This window comes from Armigeres subalbatus, chromosome 1, assembly GCF_024139115.2.
Source record: "Armigeres subalbatus isolate Guangzhou_Male chromosome 1, GZ_Asu_2, whole genome shotgun sequence".
Lineage (NCBI taxonomy): Eukaryota > Metazoa > Arthropoda > Insecta > Diptera > Culicidae > Armigeres > Armigeres subalbatus.
Window position 1 is genome coordinate 131,806,419 of NC_085139.1, and position 18,721 is coordinate 131,825,139.

The 18,721-nt window shown below is 38.2% G+C and overlaps 1 protein-coding gene across 4 annotated transcripts in view; it reads right to left on the reverse strand.

Moving 5' to 3' along the window:
- The window catches only part of LOC134205133 (T-cell leukemia homeobox protein 3), a 348,199-nt gene that overhangs the window by 222,784 nt on the left and 106,694 nt on the right, over window positions 1-18,721 (reverse strand). For all 4 annotated transcript variants that reach the window (XM_062680085.1, XM_062680084.1, XM_062680083.1 and 1 more), the window contains exon 2: window positions 3,148-3,473. In XM_062680085.1, the coding sequence (XP_062536069.1) occupies window positions 3,148-3,473 (326 nt within the window). The remainder of the gene's footprint in view (window positions 1-3,147; window positions 3,474-18,721) is intronic.

Here is an 18,721-nt window from a genome sequence, read left to right on the forward strand (position 1 = left end):
TATAAATTTCTTCACAGATGGTTCGAAAATGAATAATCTGACAGGATCCGGAATCTATGGCCCTACAACAAAAAATTTCTGTCCACCTAGTCCACCTGTCCATTTCAGGCGGAAATATATGCAATATTAGAATGCGTGTTATTATGCCTGAGGAGAAAGTATAGATTTGCAAAAATATGTATTTTCTCTGACAGCCAAGCGGCACTTAAGTCGCTTAATAACTACACTTGTAACTCAAAGCTAGTGTGGGAATGCATTCTGGCTTTGAAAAACTTATCCATACGCAATCGAGTCTACCTATATTGGATCCCAGGACATACGGGTCTAGAGGGAAACGAGATTGCTGATGAGCTAGCCAGGAATGGATCTAATGAAAGGTTCATTGGCCCTGAGCCCTTCTGCGGGATCTCAGACTGCTCTGTAAAAATGGAACTGAACAAATATATGGTCAGTCAAATCACATCAAACTGAATGCACTTCCCATACGAGCCAATCCAAAAGGCTCGTAACGATTAACCCCAAGAAAACCCAACAACTATTAGGTCTCAACAAAAGGGATCTCAACATCTACACCGGTCTAATAACTGGACACTGCCCCTGCAGATACCATCTACAAAAGATCGGAGCAATCCAAACCTCAAATTGCCGCTTCTGTGACGAGGAGAGAGAAACATCAGAACACATCCTCTGCTATTGCAGTGCACTCACCCAACGTAGGTTCAAAGTTCTCAGCAAGCCCTTTTTAGGGCCTGCTGACATATGGATCTTATCCCCCAAGGACGTGGTTGGCTTCATAAAGCTAGTCTCGCCAGAATGGGGGAGTCACATACTGTAACTCAGGATCTCTATTCATCAATAATAGATGGTCTTGAGTTCAGTCGATACCAAGGTATCTCAGTGACAAACATGTTACTGAGATAACTTGCGTATTTCACAGTAAAAGGGTATATCACAATAGTCCTAAAATCTGGACGCAGTGATCTTCACCCGACAAACGAGGAGGATCCTCATCGCGGATGAACAATTCAACACGTATTCTTAGAAATCTGATAAGGAAATGCTAATTCTGTTGTATATAAAATATCCGTACTAATTGGTAAAATAGAAGTTGCATAGATCACATCGCTTTCGATGGTGAATCCCGATTTATGTTTCTGATTACCCCACCCAACTAATATAAATTCCTTCCAGTGATAAATGTGGGGATGCAGAGATATTCTCGGTCTTTAGTAGCAACAATAACCACACACTAACCTTCCCTTCCTTTCCTAACTGATTGTAAGGACTTGGCAGGCGCCGTTATTGATCAAAATTCGAGAGCTGCACTTCGAGAATAGATGATAAATCCCAACCACTATTCATTAATATATTGATTTTTTTTGGGTCACCCTAACATAATTATTCAAAATTATCATAGGAAATGATATAAACGACGTACAACAATGGTTTCTTCAGCAAAGTGTCTCAAAATTAAATAAGAAACAGCTTTCTAGAACATCGTACAATGCTAAAATTAGAAATCTAAAAGTTGAAAATTTTATCTCAAAATGTAGTGGGGCCACCCTATTGCAACAAACTTCAAAATAAAGCTTAAATAATAAGCTTTGACATTGCTGAAGACTCTTTGTTCCTAAAATATTATCATTATGGTGAAAATAATTTTTTCCTCCTAATTTCACGACGTGGCCCACTGTGCATTGATCGGTACAGTCAATCTAAGCTAAGCTAATAAAATCCATTGGTCAAATTCCACTCCTAAAAATGGAACAGATAATAAAAATCGAATAAACTAAAGAACGTGTCATTTTACTTACGGTAAATTAAAATGGTATAAATATAAAAACGTCGCAACGAATACGATGACCACGATTTGAGTTGTTCTTCTGCTGCTGGAGGCATAACTATAGTTTACCGCTTTGAAGTAGGGGAAAAGACGGCTTTGGCAGGTTTTGTTCTATTATTGGCAGGGGGTTTTTGTCGACCAAATTTTATGAAATTTGGACACAATATTCTTGCCTAGTCAGCCTAGTCAGTCATAAAAAAACCCCTGCCAATAATAGAACAAAACCTGCCAAAGCCGTCATTCCCCCTAGCTGACCTAGTTTGACGTCATTCAGCACGTGGGATGGTGATTTTTTTCTTTGTTATCGTGTTGTTTTTTTTTTATAATTTTAGATAAAGTATCGCACTAATTTTCCTCCCCTTATCTTCATTGACTGCAAGGACGTGATCGGCATCGTTATTGGTCTTGTAATAAAGAAACTCCGAAGCATGTACAGTGAGAGTAGTTTTCTAGTCCTGAGAAAACTATTCAATTGAGGAGCTGTGCATATTTTTTGTTTCTCGACCAATCACGACTATCAACTACGATTTGTACAGTCAATCAAGCTAAGCTAAGCTAAGCTTAAATATTTCAAATCGCAATGAAATTCATTACTTTCGGGAAAAATTAATCGTAAGAAAAATCAAATAATTTCTTACGATTTAGCACAGAAAGCAAAATATGAACAAAATGGTGAAAACATCTAAAATAAATGTACCGAAAAAGTAATCAAATTTGTTGTACTAATTTTTGATTTTTCAGTAGTTGTTGACAGTTCAGAGGTTCTATGGTTTACAGAAGAAGTTTGTGCTCCGCAAGTTTTTGCTAAGCAAAATGAGGAAACTATTGAACAAACATAATTAAGGGGGTCCAATTAGCGTCATCAAACCAGCCAGCGCCCCAGTTGTCTAGTCCTAGTAGCAGTAGCTGTATGACGGTGATTGCGTGCCGGTTTAACGACGATCGAAATTGATTCAATTCGTTTGTGTCTCCGCTTGCTTGGTCCCATATTTGCTGTTTCGATTTCATTACCTATGTCGTGATCTGGCTACCGACTCCTCTCTCACCTTAGTTTCTAGCATTCCAAGGTGGATTACCCCAAAACACGATTATTATTTTTTTGTTCTACCTTTCCGAGGGAGAGCAAAATATCCCAACGAAACACCGGAAATTATTATAACCTCTTGGAGGAACCAACCGGTCTCCCAAAAACAACAAAGTTAGGACACCCGAAATCGATCTCTCGGTGGCGACAACGGCGATGACGCGGTGCCGTTGTCAATTAGTGTCATTATTAATGATAGGGTGCGCGCACGCTTACTTACCGGCCAGTCTGTCCTTGACGGCTTGGTGGGCCAGCGCAGCCGGATGTAGCGGAGGCAGCGACCACGACAGGGGATTGCAGGGCCCCCGCTGGGGAGGCACTCGTAGCACATGGCCGGGCGGATAGATGGGGTAGCTGTAGAGTGCGCCGGCTGTGTACTGGAGCCCTCCGGCGGTGATGTGGTTTTCGTTTTTCTGACTGTCGCTATCCTCGGAGATGTCTTTGTCTTTGTTGCTGTCGTACGGCTTGGAAAGTAGCCTCGATATGCTGAAGGGCAGGTTTTCGTTGGGGGATCGTGTCGTTTGTTCCGAGGCGGTTTGATGATCACTGGTCAGATAGGGAACAAGAACAAAATTGCACTAAGTTAGTATTATTTTTTTATCGTGTTGCCTTTTAGAGGGTTAAAATATTTTAACCTTTTCCCCCAATTAAATCCAAGTGAAGCTCATGAATTCATAATGCTAGATGTGTTTAATAAATTGAATTTTAAATTGAGATAATGAAAGATAGTGGCTGACAGCTGGGCTTCGTTTACAGCTTGTGAGTGCCACTGATTTACGATATGCCATTTGATAGCGGTAGTTTTCGAAGAAAGCGGATAAAATGTACACGTAAAGATCTCACAATTTCGTTAATATTTAATGCGTGAGGTGTTTGGCTTTAAGAGGCTTGCAGGGAAGCAATAATTTCGAAAACATGGTATCATCACAATTTCGTTTTCTTGAGGGGGGTAAATGGTGGTAGGTGCTAGGGACAATAAATGAACAAAATATTTAGTGCGAAACGTAAACCATGATGATAGAGTGAGAATTTTGTGTTTGGTTGAAAAGATGTGAACCATTTAGTAAAAGATTTAGTGATATTGTTGGAGGTTATATCCATAGCATAATATTGATATTGCGATGCATTTTATTTTTATTTTTGCCTGACCTTTTATGTCTTATATCAATCAAGTTCATGTAATGTTTTTTATTCAGTTCATGGCTCCTGCCTAAGAAGAATACTTGGCTTTGGCTTTGTTTGTAATTCAAAATTTTTCAATACAATCATTTGATTTTTGTCACAATTCAAGAAGATACGTTTGTTCTGTTTTATTTTACTTAATCTATTTTTTGTCTGTTTTTGGCACCGTCACATAGGGGAACTGTTCGGTACGTCATCTCATAGCTCCCATTTTCATCCCATCAAAAACTCAGCAATAAAAAGGAATTTGATTTGTTTCTTATTTTTGTGATTTTTTTCAGCAGTGAGCACGCATGTTAGCAAAAAGAAAACGGCGAGATTGGTGCAATGAGATGTTCAGTGAGATGGAAAACGGAACATTTCCCCATTCAGATTATTGTTCGCCATAATAAATTATTTTTGAACTTAAAACAGCCTCATACCTCGAGTAAATTGTTTTTGAATATAATTTCATGGGTTTTCGCCTATGTGTTTTTCAAGAGGAGACATCTGTGGGTATGGAAAATTTACAGCAAGGATCCTCAATTGAAATACTTTGGGGTTCTGTCTGTGTGCGTGGCCTCATGCAGTATGGATATAAGATTTTCTCACAATAGTTACTAGGATATGCACTAGGGTGGTTCAAAAAATCGATTTTGCTCCACATTGCTCATCTGATTCTGTACCATGTTCTGAGTGTCCTTTGAAAATTTGAGCTCATTTGGATTAAAACTGATTTAGCACAAGCCGTTTCAAGTGTGCATGCAAATTAGTATGAGAAAATTTATTTTTTCATTGTACTGTTAATGACGTTTCCCCATTAAGCGCAGGTTGGAAAAAAACCTGCATGGCTTAAAGGGACACTCGACAGCTTTCACCCAACGAAAACCGCATGTTGATTAATCGTCCCAATAATTAGTAATCGATTTTAAGACAGGTTGCGAATCTTTAGTCATGATCGTTAAACTTCTTTGAGGGCATCACTGAAATGTGCAGTGCAACATAGTAGCCTGAATTTGTGTGTGCTATCTTTCGCGCCACGAGCAGCAATGTTGCCTGTTGATGAGTTATGCAATTAGCTTCAGAAAACCACGGTATAGATTAAATTCGATTACTAATTATTGGAACGATTAATTGAGATGCGGTTTTCACTGAGTGAAAGCTATTGAGTATTCCTTTTAGCTATGTAGGTTTTTTTTAACCTGCGCTTGATGGGGAAGCGTCATTTACAGTATAATGAAAAATTAAATTTCCCCATACTAATTTGCATGCAAACTTGAAATGGCTTGTGCTAAATCAGTTTTAATCCAAATGAGCTCAAATTTTCAGAGGACACTCAGAACATGGTAAAGAATCAGATAAGCGCTGTGGAGCAAAATCAATTTTTTGAACCACCCTAATATGCACTGGTTTCGGCAACTATCAGTGACACAGCACTAATCGAACACCTTGATTTCGTCCTCAGCAGAACAATATCGTTTTGAGTATCTTGAACCTACTTCTATCGTTCGCAAGTAAATGACGAACGATTTAGCCGTGCCGATTTCACGTGGATTTAGGCACAAATAAGGGACCAGTCGAATCGTTGAATGCTACTAATCTGTGTAAACCATTTTCCATAAATCAACGTGAAACCAAATTTTTAATTCATTCACGCCCGTAAAAATTTCAGTACCTATCAATCTCGTTCAAGCATCCCCAACACAGACATCAGATTGATGTAAGTTACGCATCTTTTATCCCACCACTTAATTTTCTCTGCATAAAAAGAGCTGTGTCTTGCAAGAGCGCGTCATTTTCGATCGAGATTTCACGGCGAGCTATAGTGTGGACCGCCTGGAAGCGGTCTCGGTAGCAACGAGCGGTGGCGGAAGAAAAGTTTTTGCTTCGGTAGCGTATATGGCGATCGTTATAGCAGCGATAGCAGCGCGCCATTTGCGGTCGAGATTTCATGGAGCGTGTACCAGAGAATTTGTTTTTCCAAAACTGTTCAAAGTGAAAGTGAAAATTCATTCAACAATGGCGGCCGTCGGCGGTGTTTGTTGCAGAAAAACTCGTCGTCAGTACAGTGATCGTTCGCTAATTAGGGCAAGACGTCACCCAACTCGAATGTCGTTCGTTAATTGGGGCGTTTTGACATGCATAAATGTTGTTTACTTTTTGCATAGAACATAGAAAAAATTCACAGGCTTAGAAATATCGATCCCGCCAAACACGGAAACAAAACGTCAACGCAGTTTTGACATCACATTTTGACGTTTAGCTGCTTTTTAATTGGGTTTCGCCCCAATTAGCAAACCCCCAACTAAAAAGCACCCCAACTAAAGAAAATCCAATTTTCTCGCAAAACTCTTGCCTTTGTTAATGATTGGGGAGGGGTTTTGAGAGGATTTTTTTACCAGAGGTGGCCGTCCATGGATAGTTGCTCCCGAAAATTATTCACAAAAATGGCGTCTGTAGCAAATAAGCGGCAAATCATTGAGTGGCTGTCATCGGTGACAACAGAATTGTGCAAGTGCAATTTTCTCTCTCATTTTTCATTCGCTACCGACAAACTTGCATGACTAGGATTTACAAACAAATTCTATTGAGCCCTGCCAATGCTGAGAGCTAAACCGCAAACGCTCGCGGGAAAGCAGCGTTCTGAATTCACTTGGGACAATGTCTTCGCCGGTAGCGGTCTAAGTAGCATCTGTGATGGCCGTCGGCGGTGGTTGAAGAAAATTTTAATGCTAAGAACGTTCGTAATCTTTTTGTAACGTAAAAATTTTACCCTTAACATAATTTTTGGCTAAAATTTGCGATTGTATCATGTAACTTAATATTTACATGATATTACGATTCTCATTTCACTAAAGAGGTTTTACGTAGTTTACGTTGAGCGGCCGTGTCTTGTACACAACCCTTCTAATTCTTCTAATGGCGAACTGGTTTAAGTATTTTTTTTACTCTTTATTTTAAAGGCTCATTCACTTGCTAGCATCACGGAGCCGATTTCATGTTCAAGTTTTAACAATAAATGCGTTACAAAAATTATTTTAAGCTCTTAGTGGAATATATGTACATGCCAAGACGAGTTTGTCTGTCAAAGGTACAATGAAGTAGTGGCATTAAATGGAATTGTATGAACTCTTCTTATGTTGAGATATAAATAAAGCTACTGTTTGCGTAATATTTTCTTATGTGCTTGGTTGGATCTTGTCCTGTAGATGGACAGTAGAGTGGGGCGTCATGGTCTTTTTTTTTAAATCAATGGTTTTTTGAAATGGGATTTTAAAGGACGAGGACGCAACCAATCGAGATTATATGTTGCACAGTTGATTGGGGTCCCAAAACGATTAAGAAAAACCTTGATCTCACTTGATTGGATGAATTTTGCGTTTTCCCATATAAATGCGCCTCACTCTAATGGACAGGATCGTCAGTAATTTTAAAATCGCTTTCGTGCTGTGCGGTTCTTTCTCTCTTTGCGGAAGGAAGTTTTAATACTACCTGAAGCTATTTTAATTTCAACGGTGCTTTAGCGCTATTTGTACCCACTGATCCTGTTACGATCTTTGCAAGGACCCGTGCCTTCGTTTTACGTTGGACCCGTTTGCGGAAGTAAAATTCCGGCAAGCGGTGGTAATCCTGCAGGGACACCGTTCTGGGAAAAAACCTCTTAGAAGGTCACGTCTCCACGCTCAGCCATGAGCATTAATAAAACAAGAGGAAGGGGGAGTCTCTGAATTCTCCACTTCCTTCAAAGAAACAAGGTTTCAAGACCGTCCTGCCTAAGCGCGGAAAAAATAGAAGGAAGCTGGAGAATTCAGATATTCCTTCTAACTCTAATATCGGAAATAATTCTTCTCCAATCGAACTGAGCAATCAGTTCGATTTGATTAATGATGAAATTGAGCAAATCGAATATACCTCTAGCCCAGGTGATTCGATTCATGCGAAAAAGCAAAGGATTCCGCCAATTGTGGTATCTGTTGCCGAGTTTTCTGGTTTTCGGAATGAAATCTTGAGTAACCTTCAGGGGATCAAGGTTTCATTTCAGATTGCTAGGAAGGGTGACTGCCGCGTTTTGCCGGGATCCTTTGACGATCGCAAACTTCTTCTTCAGTATTTAGCTGAGAAGCGCCATAAGTTCTTCACATACGACGACAAAACTGAGCGATTGTTCAAAGTCGTCTTGAAGGTCTCCCCAGTGATGACAAATCACTGGATGAAATTAAACTGAAATTTCTCAATTACTTGGATTTTCACCAGTCCAAGTAATTAAGATGAAAAGAAATCCCACTCTGGTACTTTCCAGAGGGTATTTCTCAAGAATTTTATTTAGTTCATTTTAACAAAAGTGAACTAAATAATATGAAAAGTTTGGAAAATGCCTGTGTTATGTCCCATGTCCGTGTTACATGGGAACATTTCCGCAGGCCTGGGGAAATTTCCAAAACCCCACCCAGTGCCGTAAGTGCCAAAAGTGGGGTCATGGAACCAAACATTGTCACATGGATGCTGAATGCATGATTTGTGGTGTAACCTCTCACGCCAAGGACGCATGTCCTGTGAGAGAAGATTCAATAAATTTAAATGTGCTAATTGTGGGGCAATCATAAATCCAATTTCTGGGAATGCCCTTCACGCAAAAAGTTTTGAATTCCCGTGCAAAATTGATGACGGAAATTCAATCGGATCCCAGATTCGACGGGTAGAAATTTTCAAACGCTCAAATTTCGAAACCAGTTACCGGTCGAGCAATTCATACCCACCACAATTCACAAACAAATTTTGCTGCTCGTCAACGGGTAGCAAGCACTTCAGTAAATTCCAATTTTTCCAATGTACCTACGTATGCAAACATCGCTGCTGGTAGACAAAATTTCTCTTCTCAAAATGAGGTTTATACCCATGTCCCAACGGAATATAACGGTCATGTTGTTGATTCAGGTAGCATGACTGCTTCGATTTTGATTTTTAACTGAACAATTGCATCACATGATTGATGCAATGTTCAAAGCAAATACCATTCCTGAAGCTGTTCAGGTTGGTATAAAGTACACACAAAATTGTTATCGGACTCCGTTTCAATGGATCCAAATAATTGTGTGAAAGTTCTAAATTGGAATGCCCGCTCTCTAAAGGGTAAGGAAGATGAATTATTCAACTTCCTTTCAGTTCATAATGTGCATATTGCCATTATAACTGAAACGTATTTAAAACCAGGACTCTCCATTAAAAGAGATCCAAACTATTTTATCTACAGAAATGATCGTCTTGACAGTCGCCATCGTCATTAATAGACGTATCAAACACAAATTATTTTCTTCATTCGAAACCAAAGTTTTTGAAACCTTGGGAGTTTCTGTTGAAACAAATTTTGGACAATTTTCCTTCATTTGCAGCCTACTTGCCTTTTCAATGCAATGGGCAGCAAAAAAATTGTTGAAAGCTGATCTTCAAATTCTGACTCGCAACAAATCAAAATTCTTCGTAATTGGTGACTTCAATGCCAAACACCGTTCATGGAATAATGCTCAAAGCAATTCCAACGGCAAAATTTTATTTGAAGATTGTTCTGCGGGATATTATACTATTCAATATCCCAATGGCCCTACTTGTTTTTCTTCCAGTCGAAATCCTTCTACAATTGATTTAGTTTTAACGGATTCAAGTCAGCTGTGTGGCCAATTGGTAACTCATGCTGACTTTGACTCTGATCACCTTCCTGTGACATTTGAAATCTCACAAGAAGCCATTTATAATCCAATCAGCTCTACTTTTAATTATCATAGAGCTGATTGGGATTTATATAAAACATATATCGATAGGAATTTTGATGTTAATATTCCTTTGGATACCAAAAGTGATATTGATAATGCGCTCGTATCTTTGACAAATTTAATTGTCGAAGCCAGAGGCATTGCAATTCCTAAATGTGAAATTAAATTCAACTCCATTATTATTGACGACGATCTTCAGCTTCTGATCCGTCCTTAAAATGTGAGGCGAAGGCAATACCAAAGAACTCGCAATCCTGCTTTGAAAGTTATTTGGCGAGATTTGCAAAATGAAATTAAAAACGTTTCGCTATTCTGAGAAATACCAACTTTGAGAATAATGTCTCGAAGTTGGATCCCAGTTCGAAACCCTTTTGGAAATTAACGAAAATTCTTCAAAAACCTCAAAAGCCAATTCCAGCGCTTAAAGAGGGAAATAAAATTTTATTAACAAATGGCGAAAAGGCTCAAAAACTTGCTCAGCAGTTCGAGAGTGCCCATAATTTTAGTCTAGGTCTCACTAGTCCAATTGAGGATCAGGTTACACGGAGCTTCGAAGACATTCTCAACCAAGATAATGTTTTTGACCCTTCGTTGGGAACTAATTCGGATGAAGTGAGATCTATTACTAGAAAATTTAAAAATATGAAAGCCCCGGGTGATATTTTCTATGGTATTTTCTACATACTTATCAAAAAACTTCCTGAGAGCTCTTTATCCTTTTTGGTTAATTTATTTAACAAATGTTTTCAATTGGCATACTTCCCAGATAAATGGAAAAACGCCAAAGTTGTTCCAATTTTAAAGCCGGACAAAAATCCAGCTGAGGCTTCCAGTTATCGCCCAATCAGTTTGCTTTCTTCAATAAGCAAACTGTTTGAAAAGATTATTTTAAATAGAATGATGGTTCATATTAATGACAATTCTATTTTTGCTGATGAGCAATTTGGTTTTCGCCATGGGCATTCAACCACTCATCAGTTATTAAGTTACGAACTTAATTCGGCTCAACAAATCTGAAGGATATTCGACTGGAGTTGCTCTTCTTGATATAGAGAAAGCATTTGACAGTGTTTGGCATGAAGGTTTGATTGTAAAATTGATGAATTTTAATTTTCCTCTGTACATTATTAAACTAATCCAAAATTATTTATCAGAACGCTCACTGCAGGTAAACTATCAGAATTCTAAATCTGATAGATTTCCTGTTAGAGCTGGTGTTCCCCAAGGCAGCATACTGGGGCCCATATTGTATAACATTTTTACTTCTGACTTACCTGATTTACCACCAGGGTGTCAAAAATCTTTGTTTGCAGATGACACAGGTCTCTCAGCCAAAGGGCGAAGCCTTCGTGTCATTTGTAGTAGATTGCAAAAAGTTTGGATATTTTCTCCACTTACTTGCAAAATGGAAAATTTCCTGAATGCTTCCAAAACTCAGCTTATAATTTTCCCACATAAGCCGAGAGCTTCTTATTTGAAACCTTCTAGCAGACATATTGTCACTATGAATGGGGTTCCAATTAATTGGTCTAGCGAAGCTAAATATTTAGGACTTCTGCTAGATCAAAAATTAACTTTTAAAAATCACATTGAAGGCCTTCAAGCCAAATGTAACAAATATATTAAGTGTCTATATCCACTTATCAACAGAAAATCAAAACTTTGTCTTAAGAACAAACTTTTGATTTACAAACAAATTTTTAGACCTGCCATGTTGTATGCTGTGCCAATATGGACTAGTTGCTGCAATACCAGAAAGAAGGCACTTCAGAGGATTCAAAATAAAATTTTGAAAATGATTCTGAAGTTGCCTCCGTGGTATAGTACCAATGAACTTCATAGAATTTCTAATATTGAGACATTGCAACAAATGTCCAACAAAATAATTAACGATTAGCTCCTTGTACCCTTAGTATAAATTAGGTTAAGTTTAGTTTAAGTAGAAAACATTGTAATTCCTACATGGTTTAATTCAACCAGAGGAAATATCCTAACTGCCAGAGGCAATTGAAATGTATTAATAATAACTAAAAGCGTAACATAGCAAATAAGGATGATAGTGTTAAGAAAACACGGAACACCTAGTCTAAGAGATAAATGCATGTATTAGATAATAAGCAAAAAAAAATAGTTAAAAAAAAACCCAGATTAATCCACCTAGCGGTGATGGTGCCTTTCTCGTTCGTTCAAAAGGTTTGGAAAAATTTCAAATAACACCAATACATATGTGGATTGGTCTTGTTTTTCATATTTGTTTATATGCATAAAAAAAATTCTCGCCAAACGCAATTTGTTGCAAACAAATCGGATGAGCATAAGAGCAAAAAATGGCATTTTATTTTGTAGTCTTAAAATTAGTATTTTCGCCATATCTTTTGACTCAATTGTACGATTCGGCCAAGTTTCTATAGGAAACAATGGGACAAGATTCTGCGTCGAATGCAATCTGTTGCGAGCGACTTGAGAAGCACATATATTGCACATCAATCACAGTAACTTATATATGACCGGATTCAGTCACAATATGGTTACTGCAACCAGATTTGTTGAACTTGTGTTGCTTGGGAAATAGATGAAGTCTAAGTGCCAAAAAAGTGAGCTAGACTTTTTTGAGCTCTTTTTCACAATAAATAGTAATTTGACCATAACATCTAAGCTCATAGTCCGATCTGGCCAATTTTCAATAAGAAAATATGAGACATTCTGCGTCGAATGCAATTTAATGCGAGCAAATCGGTTGAGGAAAAGTGCCTGAAAAATGAGTGAGTTTTTTTTAGCGATTTTTCCATCAAAAACCCAGATTAATCCACCTAGCGGTGATGGTGCCTTTCTCGACCTTCGTAAAATGTGTGTGCTTGAAAAAAGATGAGCTAGTGGCTAGGAGTAAAAAAGACAAATTTCTTTGTCCGTTCTATGAAAGATTATTTATCTAAAGATATTGTAGATCCAGTTGAAAACCGAAAATCATATTTTGTCCCATTTCCGGATGTCGCAACTGCATCGCGAGTGGTGCCCGACTATGGCACAGTTGCGCACTACTCGCGATGCAGTTGCAACATCCGGAAATGCGAGAAAATGCGATTTCGCGGGACCTCGGTTCGGTTTTCAGCTTGATCTACAATATGCTAATAAGAATTTCGACATTTTTGTTTCCTTTTCCAATCTTTTGACGTACATAACCCTGTTTTATTTCACCCAGTCATATATTTTAAGGATATCACTTTTGGATGTTAGTTGAACTGAAGTCTGACTACACAAAAGAAAACGAAAATGTCATTCCCATCACGCGAGCGGAGGCAATATTTGTTATGATATAAATCTTATGACCGTCTTTCTGCCAAACTCCCGTATGAAGTGGAGAGACAGAGACATCATCTCAGTTCGTCGAGCTGAATCGATTGGTATATAACACTATGGGTCTCCAGGCCTTCTGTAAAAGTTTGGTTTTGGAGCGAACACACAGCCTTTTCGTATAAAAAGGGCTAAAATGGTGTTTCGGCCATAACTTCCGATCCCATAGTTCGATCTAGCCAATTTTCAATAGGAAACATTGAGACAGGATTCTGCGTCGAATGCAACTTGTTTCGTGTGAATCGATTAAGGTTAGGTGTCCGAAAAATAGGTCACATTTTTGTGATTTTTATGAAAAAGGTATTTTGGTCATAACTTCCAATCCCATAGTCCGACCTGTCCAATTTTCAATAGGAAATAATGGGAAAGGATTTTGCGTCGATTTTTGCGAGCAAATCGGTTGTTGCGAGCAAATCGGTTGAGAATAAATGCCTGAAAAATGAGTGACATTTCTTACGCAATATTTTCGTATGAATTTGTATTTTGGCCATAACTCTCGATCCCATAGTCCGATCTGGCCAATTTCAAATAGGAAACAATGGGACAGGATTCTGCGTCGAATGCATCTTGTTGCGAGCAAAACGGTTGAAGATAAGTGCCCGAAAAATGAGTGACATTTTTTACACGATTTTTTCGTATCATTTTGTGTTTTGGCCATAACTTTTGATCCCATAGTCCGATCGGGCCAATTTCAAATAGGAAATAATGGGACAGGATTCTGCGTCGAATGCAACTTGTTGCGAGCAAATCGGTTGAGGATAAGTGCCCGAAAAATGAGTGACATTTTTTACACGATTTTTTCGTATGATTTTGTGTTTTGGCCATAACTTTTGATCCCATAGTCCGATCTGGCCAATTTCAAATAGGAAACAATGGGACAGGATTCTGCGTCGAATGCAACTTGTTGCGAGCAAATCGGTTGAGGATAAGTGCCCGAAAAATGAGTGACATTTTTTACACGATTTTTTCGTATCATTTTGTGTTTTGGCCATAACTTTTGATCCCATAGTCCGATCGGGCCAATTTCAAATAGGAAATAATGAGACAGGATTCTGCGTCGAATGCAACTTGTTGCGAGCAAATCGGTTGAGGATAAGTGCCCGAAAAATGAGTGACATTTTTTACACGATTTTTTCGTATGATTTTGTGTTTTGGCCATAACTTCTGATCCCATAGTCCGATCTGGCCAATTTCAAATAGGAAACAATGGGACAGGATTCTGCGTCGAATGCAACTTGTTGCGAGCAAATCGGTTGAGGATAAGTGCCCGAAAATTGAGTGACATTTTGTTGAGTAGTTTTGCGCACACACACACACACATACACACACACATACACACACACACACACACACAGACATCACCTCGATTCGTCGAACTGAGTCGATTGGTATATAACACTATGGGTCTCCGGGCCTTCTATAAAAAGTTTGTTTTTGGAGCGATCATATAGCCTTTACCGTATACTTAGTATACGAGAAAGGCAAAAATGGTATTGCTTTTTGCAATGAAACTTTTCGTTTCGTCACTGAAATCATTGACACTTGTCTTCAGCGACTGCCTCCGCGATAGAGCATTTACACACTTTATTCACTCATGCATCTATATTACTGGCAAAATGTGCATTTGACAATTAGATTTTCAGCTAAAAGAGCTCTATTTTTTGACACCGGTGCACTCACACAACCAATCGACATCAGTTGTCAAAAAATCAGGAGTACCAACTTGACGACTATCTCCTTGTCGCCGAGTCTGGCGCTGAGTGCTCGGCGCGGAAACCCAAAGGTGGGAATAAAATTTAGGGGCTTATGCGCAATATAACTTTTGATCCCATAGTCCGATATGGCCAATTTTCAATAGGAAACAACGGGACAGGATTCTACGTCGAATGCAACTTGTTGTGAGCAAATCGGTTAAGGATATGTGCCCGAAAATTAGTGACATTTTTTACGCGATTTTTTCGTATGAATTTGTAGTTTGGCCATAATTTTTGATCCCATAGTTCGATCTGACCAATTTCAAATAGGAAACAATGGGACAGAATCCTGCGTCCCATGCAACTTGTTGCAAGCAAATCAGTTCAGGATAAGTGCCCGAAAAATGAGTGACATTTTTCACGCGATTTTTTCGTATGAATTTGTATTTTGACCATAACTTCTGATCCCATAGTCCGATCTGACCAATTTCGAATAGAAAACAATGGGACAGGATTCTGCGTCGAATGCAACTTGTTGCGAGCAAATCGGTTGAGGATAAGTGCCCGAAAAATGAGTGACATTTTTTACGCGATTTATTCGTATGAATTTGTATTTTGGCCATAACTTCTGATCGCATAGTCCGATCTGACCAATTTCAAATAGGAAACAATGGGACAGGATTCTGCGTCGAATGCAACTTGTTGCGAGCAAATCGGTTGAGGATAAGTGCCCGAAAAATGAGTGACATTTTTTACGCGATTTTTTCGTATGAATTTGTATTTTGGCCATAACTTATGATCCCATAGTCCGATATGACCAATTTCAAATAGGAAACAATGGGACAGGATTCTGCGTCGAATGCAACTTGTTGCGAGCAAATCGGTTGAAGATAAGTGCCCGAAAAATGAGTGACATTTTTTGAGTGGTTTTGCGCACACACACACACACATACACACACACATACACACACACACACACACACACACACACACACACACAGACATCACCTCGATTCGTCGAACTGAGTCGATTGGTATATAACACTATGGGTCTCCGGGCCTTCTATAAAAAGTTTGTTTTTGGAGCGATCATATAGCCTTTACCGTATACTTAGTATACGAGAAAGGCAAAAAGTAATTTTAAAATTTCAATTTTGTTGTGAGAACCATAAGTGCTGTGTCCAGTACTCCAGTACCAGTGTCGCGTCGCGTTTTATCCCTTTCAATTTTGCATCTAAACGTTTTTAAAAGCTTTTCCATCGATTTTCTTGCTTCCGATTCTCTCCTTGATGCTTCTTTTTTTCTGCTTGTTATTTCTCCCAATCTTCTGCCATGTTGCTTTCATATTCGTTTCGATACACAACTTCCTTCTCAATGGACATAACTGTGCTTCCACGCACTGGGTTCACTGCCTATAACTGATGTTTCATTCACTTCCATCATTTTTTTTCTCCAAAACTTGTATTAACTTCCAACGGGAATTGGCCAAGATTAACTAAAGATCTCTAAAAAAGTTTTAACTTTCAACATCTTCCCGCGGCTTCTTCTGTGGCATGCTATTGATCTCTCGTTGCATGCCTGGTAGCGGGTCACTTTTTAGTGACTTGGTCACTTTTTAGTGACTTGGTCACTTTTTTTCGAACAAGTCACTAAAAAGTCTCTTTTTTCGACCTCAAGTCACTAAAGTCACTTTATCTCGCAAAGAGTCACTATTTTCAACTATTTTGAAACTATTGACTAAGATTTTTTTTTAAAATAAAGCTTTATGTATCCGTCGGATGATGCTTTAATCATGGCGGAAATGAAATTACGGATCTTGGAATAATGATCGCTCAGAAACTTCGCCAGCCATTTAACTCTCTGCTTTTTTGGCAGTTCACCAGTAGCTAACTAATAGCCTATTCAGATTGGGCTATTTATGACTTTGTTAAGTGAGAGGGTATCCAATTATTACGAGGTGTTCAGACTGCAGCAAGATAATATATCTTGACGTTTCTATGTTTCCTCATTTGCACGCTAATACAGGGTTGAATTCAAGGAGAGTTTTAAAATTTAATTTGCGAAATCAAGCATTTGTGTAGCGACAATCGAACATTTTTTCTACGAAAAAAAAAATATAAAAAAAAAATGAAAAGGGATTTTCGAAGAATTTTTGAAGCCCTCATTAAGGATAATGAGCGAAGCTACATTCATTAGTTGGGTGCGCCGTTCTTCGGGGAATCAGACTATTCCTCAATTTATTTTTAAGCTTAAAAAGTATTTTGATTCTGTACTATGATCGAACGGAGATTTGATAGAAAAATTTAGATACTTTTGGGAATTCTCACAAATAAATAAAAAAAAGGACGATTGGACCAATTTTCAAGAAATATTATCGAACTAAAATGTATTTCCACCAGTATCTCCATGTATGAAGGGCAACTCAGCAATTTATTTTTTTTTAAATGGAAACTGAACCATTGCGTTCTACTCGACAATCAATGATACAGCTTCTAACAAAATCGAATCGTGTGAATGTGATATAATTTAAACTGGATTTTGGATGAATTAATGCATTACCAATCCATGTTTTATTTAAGGTTATTCTACTTTATATATACATCCCATTCAAATCGTACAGTTGACCCACGTGAAAAATGTTGAAATCCAAAGTATATTAAGCCATTCAAGGAGCAGAATTGAAACAATTTCTGAAATCATGTTTATTCATCAAATATATTCGTTTTACAACCATTCCTACGTTTTAAATTGTCTTCCGCATTGGCCCTTGAACTTTGAAAATTTATTCGATTTGTTCTATTAAATCTAGGTTTAAGTTAAATACTTCATGTTAATTCTAGAGAGCATCTGTTTTTAAACAATTCATGTTGAATAAGTGGAGAATAAATAATTATCATCATTATTTTTCATCATATAAAATGCTTTCCACAAAACCATCACAATCCGAGTTATTCTTCAGCGCTCAGAAGATTTCCATCTAACATGCATTCGACCCTGCTGCGACAGAAAGAGCATGACTGTCAACTACGAAACGAAATGAAAACAGAGAGATTTTTCTCTCTGGCAAAGAGAGCGTGACGCTTGTCAGTTTTGTTTTGTTGAATTTCTCCCTGCATCCCAGTTAGAACGAAAGCTCTCTCGTAATAATTGTTCGTAATATATTCTTTATGACTCTTTTTAGCGGGTATCTTTTGACAGCGCAAAATGTATGGAATATTACGTAAATAATGACATCATAAAGCGTTTTTACCCTGAAACGCCAATTATTATGTCATTAATGGCGTAATCTGAATAGGCTATAATAAAGGTTTTTTACGTCACAATTTATAAATTGATAATACAGTTTGGTATACAGTCATACAAGCAGAAGACCTGCCGATTCTGTTTCTGTTTTAAAGCTTAAACTTTATACAGTAGGGGAAGGTGGGAAGACTTGATTCCTTGGGAGACTTAATTCTCCGCTATTTTACCGAGAACTATACTGCCGAGCATCGCATATCTGTCCCATCTTTCCTGGGTTTTCTATTCATATGGGACAAATATGCGATTCACGGCAATATAGTAGTATTGTTATAGCGTATTTTTATTATAGATCCTCTAAACAAATCTAGACCAACATTTGAAAAGGGTGTAACAGCCAAAATTTATTCCTTCTGATTCTTCTTCCACGTATATTTCTATATATGTAGACCTGGGTGCTGCGGATAGAGCCGCTTTTCTGCGTTCAAGCGAGTAGAGGGATATTTTGAAATCACTCCCATAAACAAAATTATTTTGCAGTTACTTGGCTGTCAAACATTTCCCGCTCTTCGAATTTCTC